The 13,988-nt window shown below is 44.3% G+C and overlaps 1 protein-coding gene across 1 annotated transcript in view; it reads left to right on the top strand.

Moving 5' to 3' along the window:
* The window catches only part of si:rp71-79p20.2 (zinc finger protein 704), an 81,479-nt gene extending 70,432 nt beyond the window's left edge, over positions 1–11,047 (top strand). The window contains exons 5-9 of the mRNA XM_017686532.2: positions 563–663; positions 3,040–3,289; positions 4,876–4,983; positions 8,099–8,220; positions 10,613–11,047. Coding sequence (XP_017542021.1) covers positions 563–663; positions 3,040–3,289; positions 4,876–4,983; positions 8,099–8,220; positions 10,613–10,724 — 693 coding nt within the window. The 3' untranslated portion in view covers positions 10,725–11,047. The remainder of the gene's footprint in view (positions 1–562; positions 664–3,039; positions 3,290–4,875; positions 4,984–8,098; positions 8,221–10,612) is intronic.
* The last annotated feature ends 2,941 nt before the right edge of the window (positions 11,048–13,988 follow it).

The following is a 13,988-nucleotide window of genomic DNA, read 5'->3' as shown; positions in this document are numbered from 1 at the left end:
GAGTCTGGAAGGAGATCTGTGTTGAGGATGAGGACGGATCTGAAATGATTAGGCCCGTTTTGATGATTTAACGCTGCCCGTCAAGTCTACACAAGGGTGGATCAGTTGCTTTCTTCTCCGTACGCACCATCCCTTTATTTCATATGAAGTTTGGATAAACCTGGTCAAACTGCCTGCAGGTGTTTTTCTGCACTTCATCAAGCACAATTTGAATTAATGTGCAGGCTTAAACATAGCAGGGTAAAATAAGACGTAACGTGCAGATGCCACAGTGTAAACTAAAGTTTATAGTAAAAGGTAATCCGTGTATTTCTGTGATCATTTGATTATTATTTCCAGCACAGTATGTCTGTTATAGCCAGACAGCAGGAAAATGGTAATGACAGGTTTTACGTAAAGGACAGGCCGGTAAGAAGCGCGTACGACGCTGAGCAGCTTCTGCCATGCTGGTCATGAATATTATGTCTATAAATCACAGGGTGAGCATCACAGAGAGCGGAATTCCCGTTTACGGTCCACGTTTTCACACCTTTCTTTGGCTTTTCCTTCGGCTGTGTTGCAGAACTCTGTGAAGGTGATGTTTAAGTGTTTGTGGAAGAACTGTGAAAAGGTCCTCAGCACATCCTCAGGGATCCAGCGGCACATCCGCACCGTGCACCTGGGGTAGGTATCCGGTGGTGAGCTAATAAAACAGGTCCAGGGAGCTGTTAATGAGGGTTTTGCGTTGTTAAAAACACTGCAGTTTAAATATAACCCATTATCTTACAGAGCCATGGGGGCTTCTTCTGTTACTGTTACAGCAGCACTGTAATTATGAGCGAGACGCATCACGCATGGGTGAAAATATAGCTGCACTCGGCTGGTGGGAGGAAGTGGACTCAGAGCAGTCCTTTGGGCCCGGTTTGTCTTTGTCACGTTGTAACGCAGCTTAAGTGAGCTATCCGCTTACACATCTCTATTAAGGGAAGCAGAGGCTAGATAAGCATAAGAAAACATTCTGATGGTGGCAGCCAGTGTGTTTTTATAGCCTCTTGTTGCTACCCTGGCCCTCCCTCCTCCCTCTGCACATGTAGTTACAGTGCGATCACCACTGCCCCCCGGTGACCGACTGGTTAGTGACAGGAGGCCGGATGTTGACAGACTGAGCAGCCTGTTTTTCTGGGCCAGTTCAGTGATGGTTTCATTCTTTATTCTTTATTCGGATCCCCATTAGCCACAAAGTGGTCGCTAGTCTTCCATAAGAGCAGTCACAATAAAAATAAAGCACACATCACATCTTTACGGTCATCCTGCATCATAAACCAGACCGAAACAAACAGAACTCAGGATTTAAATCTAACACTGAAGAGATCACCGGTAATAACCTCCACTTAAGCCAAAAGTCTCTGTGAGCTGATCAAATATTGTTTTAATAGCTTTTTAAGAGGAAAGAGAAAATCTACTTCCAATCTGTTTGATGTCAGTTGGGAGGTCATTCCAAGCTAAAAATGGCCTATTTTATTGTGGACTTGGCAACACCAGCTGACCAGAACTCATTTGACGTGCATTTCACTCATGACAAAAACCTGAAGATACTTATTTTGTGTGTTATTCCTAATAACCTCATGCATGAATAGCAGAAGACTGAACTCCAGTTTGGCCTCCGCAGCCAGCCGTGATAATCGTTTATGCATTTCACACACATTAGCTCAGAAAGAACAATGCAGAGCCAAGCTTAGTGGCGCTTGACCAAACCACTGGGCAGAACTATAGTGACCGTAACAGAAGATGGAACATGTGCAGAGCATTTCCTAGAAATTGCAGTGCCTTTTCCCATCATAGAGACAGAATGATCAATATGATCAATGTGATCTGAATGTTGAGCTTAAAGACCTTCGAGGTAAATCAGTAAAAGTCTTCTAACTCTTACGGAGGAGAACACGAAGCTGAATTTGAGCCTTTTTTGACGTTTTGTTCTGCTCTTTAATTGTCTGCAGTGATATTGAGCTGCATTATAAACACTTTATTAAAAACACACGCGGCCCGGTTGCGGGAAGCCTTCTCAGTTAAAGTGCCGCACATGTGCTGCACATGTGCTCAGTTCGTTTGCAGGCCGTGGTGAGGAGTCTCTCTCGTGCACGTCGTCCTCTCGGAGGAAATGCAGGCGTATCTGCTGCCACAGCTCCGTTCAGATGAGTTATGTGTGTCAAATCCAGGATGCAGGCCAAGCATTTCCCAGCATATCATGTAAATGCTTCATGAAATTTAGGCCATTCTACTGTAGTTTAATCTGCAGCCTCACAGAAACCAAATCCATATTCAGATCTGAGGTGTAGTGGAGGATTATGTTATGATCTATTTAAACCCAGTGCATTAGTGGAGATGTAAGCTAAATATACGCAGCATCATTTATTAACTTTCTGCTGGGAGATTTTGGCCCAAACCCTGACCCCAAAATTTCAACTTCTTTTTCCATGGTTTTTTTTTTTTGAAAGATTTAGATTTCTCATCATTTATCATTCGATGATGAAAACTGCTGTCCCACGTTTTCAGGCCACTACCAAAACGCAAGTGTTGGTTCTTAGGTGGAGCCTTATTTTAGCCATAGTCTGAAACTGATGTGATCGCTGCCTGAGACGTAAACCGTACTGTGTATTACCCATTCAGGGTTAAATATGCTGTGGTTAAAGACTGATCTGCATTATTTGAACAAAATCATCTGCATCTGTCAGATGACGCAAATGCCGTGATTCATCCAGACACCCACAGAAACTCAGCAGGGATGTGTGAGAATTGGTCACAGCACTCAATAAAATATTTAGGGTCAGCTTCCCGGACAAGGATTAAGTCCTGGCCTTCCCTACATTCCCTTTCGGAGAATCTCCATTGAGAATGTCGTGTAGTGCAGGACTAGATTTAATCTGTCTGATTAATTAAAGGGCTTATTATGCAAGTCTTTGTGATGTCACTGTTGCCAAGGCCGGTATCATGATGATAATAATGATATAGTTAACTAACTGTTGTACAGCCCTAGAACTGACCTCTGTATCACCTGCGCAGGCGGAACGGAGATTCCGACTACAGTGATGGTGAGGAGGATTTCTACTACTCAGAGATTGAGGTGAACATGGACACTCTGTCTGAAGGGCTCTCCAACCTCACGCCCACATCGCCCACCACTGCCGGACCGCCCCCTGTCTTCCCCCTGGCCAGCGACATGGCACAGTCAGAGTCGTATATGATTCACAGTCCACTCAGCCAATCAGCTCCATCTACACTGTGCCACATCCGCACTGACCACGCCTACCAGGTACCTCCCGCCTTCTTGCTCAGGCTCTGCCAATCGACAGCCCAGAATCACGTTATCTTAATATTTGTTGTTGTTTTATTCAGTTATACAGTGTAGATTGAAATATTATAGACACCAAAAGATATCTGTAGATCATTTATTTACAATTTACAATTTTGGGCATTAGAAGTTATTTAAAGCTGCACTATGTAAGATTGTTAAGATTAAATGACCCTTATTAGTCCCACAACGGGGAAATTTCACCTCCACGTTTAACCCATCTCTGCAGTGAAACACCACATACACTCTAGTGAACACACACACACTAGGGGGCAGTGTGCACACTTGCCCGGAGCGCCCTGGTCAGGTGTCTCGCTCAAGGACACCTCAGTCATGTACTGTCGCCTCGGAGGATCAGACCGATGACCTTCTGGTCACGAGGCTTGGTTCCCTGACCTGATTCGGGCGCTTCTCTGGTAGAAAATGGGTAAATGCACTCACTTCGTAACAGCAGTTGTGCTTCGGGCCCTGCGGAGTGAAACGCAGCACATCTCACTGTGACATTAGTGTTTCAGCGTTTACAGGGTGACGTGCAGCAGTGCATGCCTGTTTTCCCCCCTTACTGAATAATGCTGCTTCTTCAGTTTTAACAAAAAATCATACATAATGCAGCTTTAATGAAAAAAAGAGCACATCTCCAGATTGGCAACATCGTCGAGAAGGCACAGTGTTTTTAACTGTTGATGTACGTTAATGCAGAGATCTTATTGCAGCTCGTGTTGGTGTTTTTTCTATTGGACAATTCATAATGAAATGTTCACATGTGAAGAGCAGCTGGTGGTAAAACGACGGATAAATATACTGCAGTTCTTCTAATTGTGTTATTTTGTTCCTGGGTCATTTTAAAGTCGTTGATGGCTGCACTCATCACCAGCATGGCTTTGAAATATAGCTTAGTTTTGCACACTGCTCACATATTAGAATCATATATGCCATTTATATGCTTTTTTCTGATACTGATGAGTATGAGAGCCTTAACCATCAGCTGATCTGTGTTCATTAAAAAGGTGATTTGTTTTTTACAGGATTAGATTGACTTCCATTGTTTTTTTGTGCCTATGCAGATTATGCCGCCTCTCCTTAATACGTATATCTGCACTTTCATACCACTAAAATGTTTGAGTGGGGATTCCAAAATAAATCCAGTTCATATTTGTGATCTAGTGTTTGAAGGTAGTAGCAATATTGGCTATAACTGCTTTAAAGTTTCTCTGGGCATTATTTACGTTACGGGTTTGTTTGTGTTGGCCGGTTTTCAGGTGTTGACAAACAGAGACGGGCTAATGAAATGAAGCTCTCAGGGGATGGTTATTTTGCTAGAGGCTGTTCCTATGGCAACCTTTACTTGGCATGATTACTCCTGCAGTTCGGCTCATAGTGTGGGCGCGTGGTGTTTTCAGTGGTGAGGCGCCAGGACGGATATCAGAGAAACAAGATGCCAGGCCAGATAGCAGAGAGGCGTGTCTGTGAGATCTCCTGCAGACCTGCAGTGAACCTCTTTATCTGCTGCGGTCAGCGTGGTCTCTAAGAGTGTGTTCTGTTTTCAGGCCACTGCTCCCGTCAACATTCCCAGCGTGTCCTCCGAGCTGCCCCACACCCAGAGCACCATCAGCGTCTCCTGGCAGTCGCCTCCCGTCATCTTTAAAGGCCCACCTGTGAGAAAACGAATGTTTTTTCCTTCTTTGTTAAAACCTTTTTAATGAAATGAAGTAATCCATTTTACAAAAAATATTCATTCATTCATGTCACCCCATCCAAATTTACGTGAACTTTAAGCCCCTCACATGCTTTCTCTAAAGTTTAAAAACATCTGGAACAACGAAAGATTAAAGCAGAGATTTTATTGCAAGTCTTATTTTATCTCTCCAGGACCCGAAACGGTCAAAAGGAACAGCACGCTTGACCATTTCAACTACAGCCCTTGTATTATGAAGGTGGGCTTATCAGTGCAATCAGACGAGGCCACATAGAGCTGAAACTGATCAATGACAGGCGAAGCTGATCAATGTTCAGTTTCCAGAATTAAATACTGTGTATTAGTTTTATAGTATGGCAAAAAAACACATATCACAGTATAATTAATAACTTTATATGATTCAAATTTCTGACAGTTATCACCGAGTGGTCTATATGTTATATATATATATATATATATATATAATGTTATCCACTCTAGTTCTACAATTACAGACTGTAGTCCATCCATTTCTCTGCATACTTTGTTCTTTGTTACCCTGTTCTTCAGTGGTCAGGACCCCCACGGGACCCCCACAGTACCGTCTGTTTACGCTCATGCGCAGACTGAGAGAAAGAAATCAGAGTAAGAGCTCGTGCACTGAGCTAAAGCTTACTGTGTTCTGAGAAATGGGAGCGTGCTGTTTACACGACCGTCAGATTAGGATCGGATTATTGAGTGCCGGTAAACGAACTCGTTAATGCACAACAGCGCAAATGTAAAACCTTGAAATCGCACTTTTTCATTATTTGTGTTGTTTTTCTTTCTTTCTTTCGTGTTTAAAAGTTAAAGAAAGTCTTAAAGCATCCTAATCGCTCTCCGTCTGCATTTCTGCGCTTTTGTTCTGGTGCAAGATTTTGCAAAAGTCCTAGTGTTGCCCTGTGTCTCCTGCGTCTGTGGGGGGCTTTTTGCATAGCTTCCTGTTTCCTGTCTCACATGCTTTTGCAAAAATACACAGCAGAGAGCCGCTACAGCGCGCTGTGACGAACGACAGCTGCGTTTCAGGGCTCATAACTGCTCCACATTGGGCTCATCCTCCCTGGATCAGTACTAGTGCGAGTAAATCAAAGAGCAAACTGAAAAAGCACATCAAATAACGCAGGACGTGTAGCGTCTCGCGCAGAACCGACGATTCGGGCTCTGGTCAGCTTCAACATGACACATGCGTCAGCGGTGATCTGACCTCTTTGAACTCTATGAGCTAAATAGAGATGGCAGTCCGGATACTCTGAGCCGAATTACTCGTCTCCGTTACGCGCCGCACCGCTGTACCATAGACACACTGCAGTCGAACCAGCATCACAGGGTCGCCTTCAGTCTGTCGCTCGACTTCTGACTGAAGAGCTCGAGTGTCTCTGATTTTCCTGCTTTTAAAGCTAGAAACGGTTTGCCACCCTCATGTACTGCAGCGTGTCTGACGAACTGGATATTCTAAACTGGATCTTCAGGTCACTAAACGCTGCCTAGCTGAATATTTCAGGAGCAAAACACGAGAGACGATGAAACTTTCTGTTTATACTCCAAAGATTTGAAACTCCTCGCCTGCTTAGATCTGTCCGACAACTCCTGCAGACAGTTTACAGCCGGCGTATTTATTCCCTCCAGCTGTCAAGTAGTTTTACCTTTTGTTATTTTCCCTTGTGTTGTTTCTTTTAAGCTTGTTCTATTTCCGCGCTGTTTGAAGCGCATTGTGCTGCGTTTCGTTGTATTAAAGATGATATAATGGAAATAGTAATGATATCAGGATCATCTCTGGGAGAGCGCGTGTTATTCTCTGGTAATTGGAGAGCAGCTCTTCGTATGCCGATGCTTTCCGTATGAAAGCCTGAGAGTGATGGTGATTGTGTTTAATGAGCAGAACCGTACGAGGAGGCAGAGCTGCACTGTGACCGCAGCAGGCGTTCACTTACTGCTAGTGACTGAAGGATCTTCAGGACTCAGTCCGCTTCATTAGAAAGTAATGGGAAAAACTATCCCTGTCCTATAAGGTCTGTTTCTGAGGGTGGGGAAAAATCAATGGACACTCATAGCTTTAGCCCCAGGAACCTAAATACTAAGTGGTCTTGCCTGGGTGGGCACATATATACAAATCCTCTGCAGAGAGCACACGTCTGCTCGTTTCACTCTCAGAAATAAAGGTTCTAGACGGTCTCTGGGTCGGTTCCCCTCCTGTCTCTGGGGTGCTTCCATCAGTGCTCCATCTCAGCACCTTCAGTCAGGGAGCATAACTGAACCATAATCCACTGAAATGATCTGTTCTAAGCTGGACTGACTCCACACGCCCCGCCTCGCCTCGCCTCCAGGCTTTTACTCTACTGCTCTGTTTTAAAACATTCGGTTATGAAAAGGAACAAATACCAACTTTTCACCTGGAGGACCTGATTTAAGCTCCACAATAAGACCATAGAACCACGGCTGGAGCTTTGAGGAACATTTACCCTGTTGGTACCCTGATGAAGGAGAAACGGACCTGAACAGAACCTTCATTTCTGACATAGAAAGGTTTAGTTCTTCTTTAAGACATTGGCATATAAAACCTGGGGAATGTTCTTAGTGAGATACAGACAGTTTTACAATTTGCCCAAAATTGTTAAGCCCATTGTTGGACCAGATCACCAACATTCATTTCCTTCTGAATCCACACGATGTTTCTCTCGGTTAACTGTTGGGATGGGTTGGACAGCGCAGTGGAGAACATGCTCGCCCTGCACACGACATGGATTTGATCTGTTACACTTTTTAGGATAATTCCTGTTTTCAGTGATGATTCATTTGCTGCAGTAAAATGATTGAAATGAGATTTTGTGAATTGTGATGAAAATTATTACCTTAATAAGTTAAACACAGTTTCATTTTCGAGGAAACATCTGAAGTCTGTAAATCACAATACATACTGTAATATCTCGCAGTAGAATCCCAGCGGCTCAGGGATTATGAGAATATTGTGTTGTGGTGCCTGTAGTGGTTCCCTCCCCACTGTGTGTTGTTATCTGGGTTCTCAGCTCAGTCATATCTAACCTGGGCTCTTCCTGCAGGGCGCATTGAACCACGTCCGCACTGTGAGCATCGGGGAGAAGAGGCAGCCCGTCACACACACCACCGTCAGCAAGACACACACCATCAACCTGTCTACACCCAAACCCACTGCTGGAACCAGGTACAGGCTGAGTGAGTGAGTGAGTGAGTGAGTGAGTGAGTGAGTGAGTGAGTGAGTGAGTGAGTGAGTGAGTGAGGGAGGGAGGGAGGGAGGGAGGGAGGGAGGGAGGGAGGGAGGGAGGGAGGGAGGGAGGGAGTGAGTGAGTGAGGGAGGGAGTGAGGGAGTGTTTGAGTGTGTGAGGGAGTGAGTGAGAGTTTGAGTGTGTGAGGGAGTGAGTGAGAGTTTGAGTGTGTGAGGGAGTGAGTGAGTGAGTGAGTGTTTGAGTGAGTGAGTGAGTGTTTGAGTGAGTGAGTCAGTGTTTGAGTGTTTGAGTGAGTGTTTGAGTGAGTGAGTGAGTGAGTGAGTGAGTGAGTGAGTGAGTGTTTGAGTGAGTGAGTGAGTGAGTGAGTGAGTGTTTGAGTCAGTGAGTCAGTGTTTGAGTGTTTGAGTGAGTGAGTGAGTGAGTGAGAGTTTGAGTGTGTGAGTGTGTGAGTGAGTGAGTGAGTGAGTGAGTGAGTGCGGGAGTGAGTGTTTGAGTGAGTGAGTGAGTGAGTGAGTGAGTGCGGGAGTGAGTGTTTGAGTGAGTGAGTGAGTGAGTGAGTGCGGGAGTGAGTGAGTGAGTGAGTGAGTGAGTGAGTGAGTGAGTGAAAGTTTGAGTGTGTGAGTGAGTGAGTGAGTGAGTGAGTGAGTGAGTGAGTGAGTGAGTGAGTGAGTGAGTGCGGGAGTGAGTGAGTGAGTGAGTGAGTGAGTGAGTGAGTGAGTGAGTGAGTGAGTGAGTGAGTGAGTGAGTGTAAAACTACACATATGGGCTGCGGCTACTAAATATTTTCAGATATTGAAAAGCTTTACTGTGCTAGACGTGTTTGATTTCAGTGGCTGAATAAAAGCAATTAACCACGTTTTGTATTATTAATTAGCTTTTTTTGCCCCATTAAATAGGATTTTATTTATGCTTTGGAATGAAGGTTGAAAATAGTAATGAGGCATATATTAGTTGGGACGTCATCCGTACGTTCACTCTAGTTTGAGGAAGGTGGTGAAGGTAAGGGGCGGTGAGGCACCACCTAACGCAACTGGAAGCCTGGTTTTGGTGTCTGTCTCGCGTTTCCATAGCAACGTCACCTGCCGTTCTTCACAGCAGTCAGACAGATATATTATATGTCAGTCAATTTGAAAAGAAATGATATAAATCACAGCATTCACACCTGTATTATCTGAATCAGCGTATTGATGATTGTAATAAACCACTGTGACACAGCGAGAGCTGAACCCCAGCACACAGGGCCAAATGTAAACAATGAATAAATTTTATTCACAGATTCATGAAACATGTACTGCAGGTGTCATTTAAATAAAAGATATTTCAGTTTTATTGTGCTGCTGTTTGCTGATTTACTTTGTCGTACAAAAATCAATCTGCCAGTGTTTGACAAACCCTTTATTCACTAATTATATTTCTGTTTATGCAGATCTTTTATTGTGTTTCAAAAGTTTTAGCTGCAACACTTTTCCTGACCCGAGAAACGTGGCTCTGTATTGATGAATGTTCTAGATTTTCTGTCGTTTGTTAGTTAGTTATGATATTTGCATTTGGGTTCATGTCACTTTCAACTGAATTCAAGGTGGTGAAAAATGATTTTCAGTTGTAGCAGAAATTTGTTGGCTGCATATACACTCACTGGCCACTTTATTAGGTACAGGCTGGACCCCCTTTTGCCTTCAGAACTGCTTTAATTCTTCATGGCAGACTTTCAACAAGGTGTTGGAAACGTTCCTCAGAGATTCTGGTTGGTTATTTGAGTTCCTGCTGCCTTTCTATCATCTGGAACCAGTCTGCCCATTCTCCTCTGACCTCTCACATCAACAAGGCATTTTCGTCCACACAACTGACCGCTCACTGGACATTTCCTCTTTTTCGGACCGTTCTCTGTAAACCCTAGAGATGGTTGTGTGTGAAAATCCCAGCAGATCAGCAGTTTCTGAAATACTCAGACCAGCCCGTCTGGCTCCAACAACCACGCCACGTTCAAAGCCCCTTAAATCCCCTTTCTTCCCCGTTCTGATGCTCGGTCTGCACTTCAGCAAGTCGTCTTGACCACCTCTACAGGCCTAAATGCAGTGAGCTGCGGCCGCGTGATTGGCTGATTAGATATTTGGGTTAAGAAGCAACTGAGTACCTAATAAAGTGGCCGGTGAGTGTATAAAAATATTAGTAATCTTGTTCCCAGGTGATTTAGAAGAAGCTGAAGTGCTCTGTTTTCCCCGGCAATGATCGAAATGATTTTTGTCATGTTTGACTTATGAAATCGCTGCCCTGCAAAACATTTATCTGATGAATTAAGATGTGCATGTTCACAGTTTTCGTCCAGTTCGTTCATCCTCACGTTAAATTGCTCAACCTCCTGTTATCCAGAAAACCCCGCGGAGAAGCGAAGAAATGCCGCAAGGTGTACGGGATGGAGAAGAAGGATCTGTGGTGCACGGCCTGCCGCTGGAAGAAAGCCTGCCAGCGCTTCACTGACTGACCCTCATCTGTCCCTTCCAACCAAATGGACTCTTCCATCAGCAGTGTTTCACTGACTTTCACTAACTCCTCCCTGTCCAGAGCCCCAAAATGGACTTTTCCTTCTGGGCTGAGCCACAGATGGGGCGAGGTAAGGGGGGCGTTTCTAGGATGTGGCCATTTCAGGAGGTGCTCCTTGTCCTGAACACCACAGCCAGCAGTGGAACGTATTTCACTCTTACGAAACATGCAAAAAAAAAAAACACAAAAAAAGGAAAAAAATGCTAAAAGTTGGAGAAAAAAACAAGATATATTGGCTTTTGCAGCTCTATTCTACAGCAGAAACTTTCTTCTCTATGAATCAAGAAAAAAATCTGAAAAGCTGATTCAGAAGCTTAACGTACTTTTCTTCACATGCATGTGTTCATCGGAAGACAGTGGTTGAAGATTTCTCATGACTTTTGAGTGTGGCCGTCTTTATACGATACTCCTGGTCAAACCATGTAAGCTACTCTTTTTTATTGAGCTGTTTGACCGTTTCGCCGTTGGTTTGGTCGGGGCGAGGTGGGGGGGTGGGTGTGCTCCAGATCAGTGGCAGGTTTGTTTGGACAGCCTACTTTGAAACCTTGTCTTTCTGGGCTTTTACCTTTTAAGCATTATTTTACCTGATTACAGATTAGACTCAGTGACTTACAGTAAATCAACCAAGATCATGTTTATGATGTGTTGGGGAGCAGGTAATGCATGCTTACATACATGCTTTATGCTTTGTAGCTTTAAACATGAAAAGGAAATGGCTGTGGCACCAAGAGAGCTTAACGTTGCTTCAGTGAGCAGCAAAACAAATGCGCTCACCTGCGCTTTCTCCACCTCTCTTGGCCCTTCCAAATACATATGCACCTTTTTTGAGTCTCCTCACTACATCGTTTGTTTTGGTGAGAAAGTTTAACTCTATTTTTTCACGGTTCGTGTCCTGATCTATTTCGCACCAGCCGTTCTAGCCTTGTCATACGAAGCGAAGGCCGATGTCTCCGCGATTCGTTTGATAGACCGATATTTTTGTACAGATCTGCAGTATTACCTTGAGGGTGAGCGCTTTGATTGCCCGTTGCGTTTCACTGGAGTTGAGCGCTTTCAGGTACGGCTCACTGTAGAATGTGATTTCGAGAGAATGTTCATATCAGACTGTTGATTTCCACAGTGGAGCTGTGCTGGTAAGAGTTCCAGAGGGGCTGATCTCATGGACTGGGTGTCCACACACAGAGTATTCCTTCGACTGGTCAGTGTCCACTGTTTAGTCCAAGGTTAAGCGCATTCTGTGTGTGGAATACCGGATCGTGGCATTAGTCCTGTTCATATATGCATTTTTCCTCAGAACGGAGAAGGTCCGTCTGCAGACGTGCGCTCTCAGCCTGACGTGCGCCGCCAGCCTATTAGTGACGTCAGTGCCGCTCTGACTTGACCGTGTTTCTGTTGGTTTTATGGGGAAAAACGGCGAACCGCGTACTGAACACACATCACTGCCATCACAACGAAACCTCGTATCTCCAAACTGGTGACTTTACAGGAGAAGGAAAAACCTTCTTTGTTTTTATGGTAAGTCAATAGGACAAGAATCTTTTGTCATTTTGGGCTGTTTATTTTAGTCGTTTCTTCTTGAAATTTACACACAGTGTAAGAGACAACAGGCATTTTCAAAAGCTGTCAAAAACCAAGATAAGACAAAAATGGACATACGAGGTTTTGTCCCAAAAGCAGCGATATTAACATTGTCATACTGATAATAAAGTAATTAAATTTGGGAATTTTCAAAAAAACCTACCACGACGATAAGACACAAATATCCAGGTGTATTCGCGGAAATAGCAAACTTATGAAAGCCGTGCTGAACAGGATTAGAACAGTTATATAATATTCCTAACCGGAATTGCTATTAGAGACCATTTGAAATCGATTGTACCTGAAATTGGTCCCAAAAAACCTGATTAAATTATTCAGTTCTTTAACTGTGACATCAACCCATCAGGAAAACACAGAAGACCGTTAGTCTCCTGAACTACTGAGCACCACCAGGAACCAACAGACCCCTTTAAAAGGTCCTAGGACTTTTTAACAAGGAGGTAAATTGTAACCCTCTAGTCGTGTTATGGATGAATAACGGATGAAGTGATGATGCCGCTAAGCAGACGCAGCCAAAGTTCCCGTGTCGTTGGGCGGCTTCTGCCGCCGTGGCAGGGAGTGCATGTGGACGTGCCGTCACTGGGGCTGAGAGGGCATCTGTCTGAGAGAGCAGGTCAGACGGACTCTGTTGACAGAGCATTGCAGAAAAATAATTTGGCTGATATGAATCAAGGCATCCTCAATCCTCATCCTCTTCCCCTACAGCATCATAACAGTGCAGAGTCAATAATAGTGATGCATCATCTGCATCAGCTTGCGGCACTTGCGAGTAATGACCACAGTCATGAAAGGAAGGTGGTGTTTGTGATGGCAAAAACTGACTGGAGGTGCCGCTCTGAATGTAGACTCTGGCATATGTTCCACTGTGCGAGCATTTCTCTTCTCTTCTCTTCTCTCTCTTTCTTTCTTTCTTTCATGCACCTCGCCTCTCTTTGTGCTGGTGGTCAACCAGCATGGCTGCAAACAATGACTGTTCACCTGTGTACATACACACACACACACACACACACACATACACAAGCAGGGTTGCCATGTCATCTGACCCCACTGAGCACGGGCAAAGCCATCTCTGAGCTGTCTCTATGACAACGCCTCGACTTGAACCAGAGCTTTTCTGTAATCTGATGATGTTCTCGCTCTTTTGATGATGTAAGTACAGAAAATGCTGAACAATCATTAAATCGCAGTGCATATAGGGAGGAACACAGTCCTCCCTCAGCTATGAATCATGAATGCACGGAACAATCAGGGCTTAACTTGTGTAGGAAAACCCAGGCGTCCTGCCATTGGCCGCTTCTCTTGTTTGTCAGGCGTCCTGTCCAATCAGAGCTCATGGCAGCGTCGACCCGTCTCTCTGTGGTCAGAAAAGAAAGAGAGCGGATCCCTCTAGTGGTCGTAAACTTCACTAAGTGCCAATAAGAAGAACAACAAGAGGGAAAGATAAAACTAAAAGAATTGCACTAACTTGTACTGCACAAAGCGTGTATTTTTATGGGGCGTTTTTATATGCATAAATTGAAGTTTTTTTTTTAAAAGATACAAGGTTTTATGGTCGTACAGTAACTGTCTTGGTTTCAAACTATAGGGTCAGGGATGGGGCCTTTAC

Source organism: Pygocentrus nattereri, chromosome 9 (assembly GCF_015220715.1).
Source record: "Pygocentrus nattereri isolate fPygNat1 chromosome 9, fPygNat1.pri, whole genome shotgun sequence".
NCBI lineage: Eukaryota > Metazoa > Chordata > Actinopteri > Characiformes > Serrasalmidae > Pygocentrus > Pygocentrus nattereri.
Note: the sequence above shows the minus strand (reverse complement) of the source record. Positions and strands in the feature narration are given on the sequence as shown.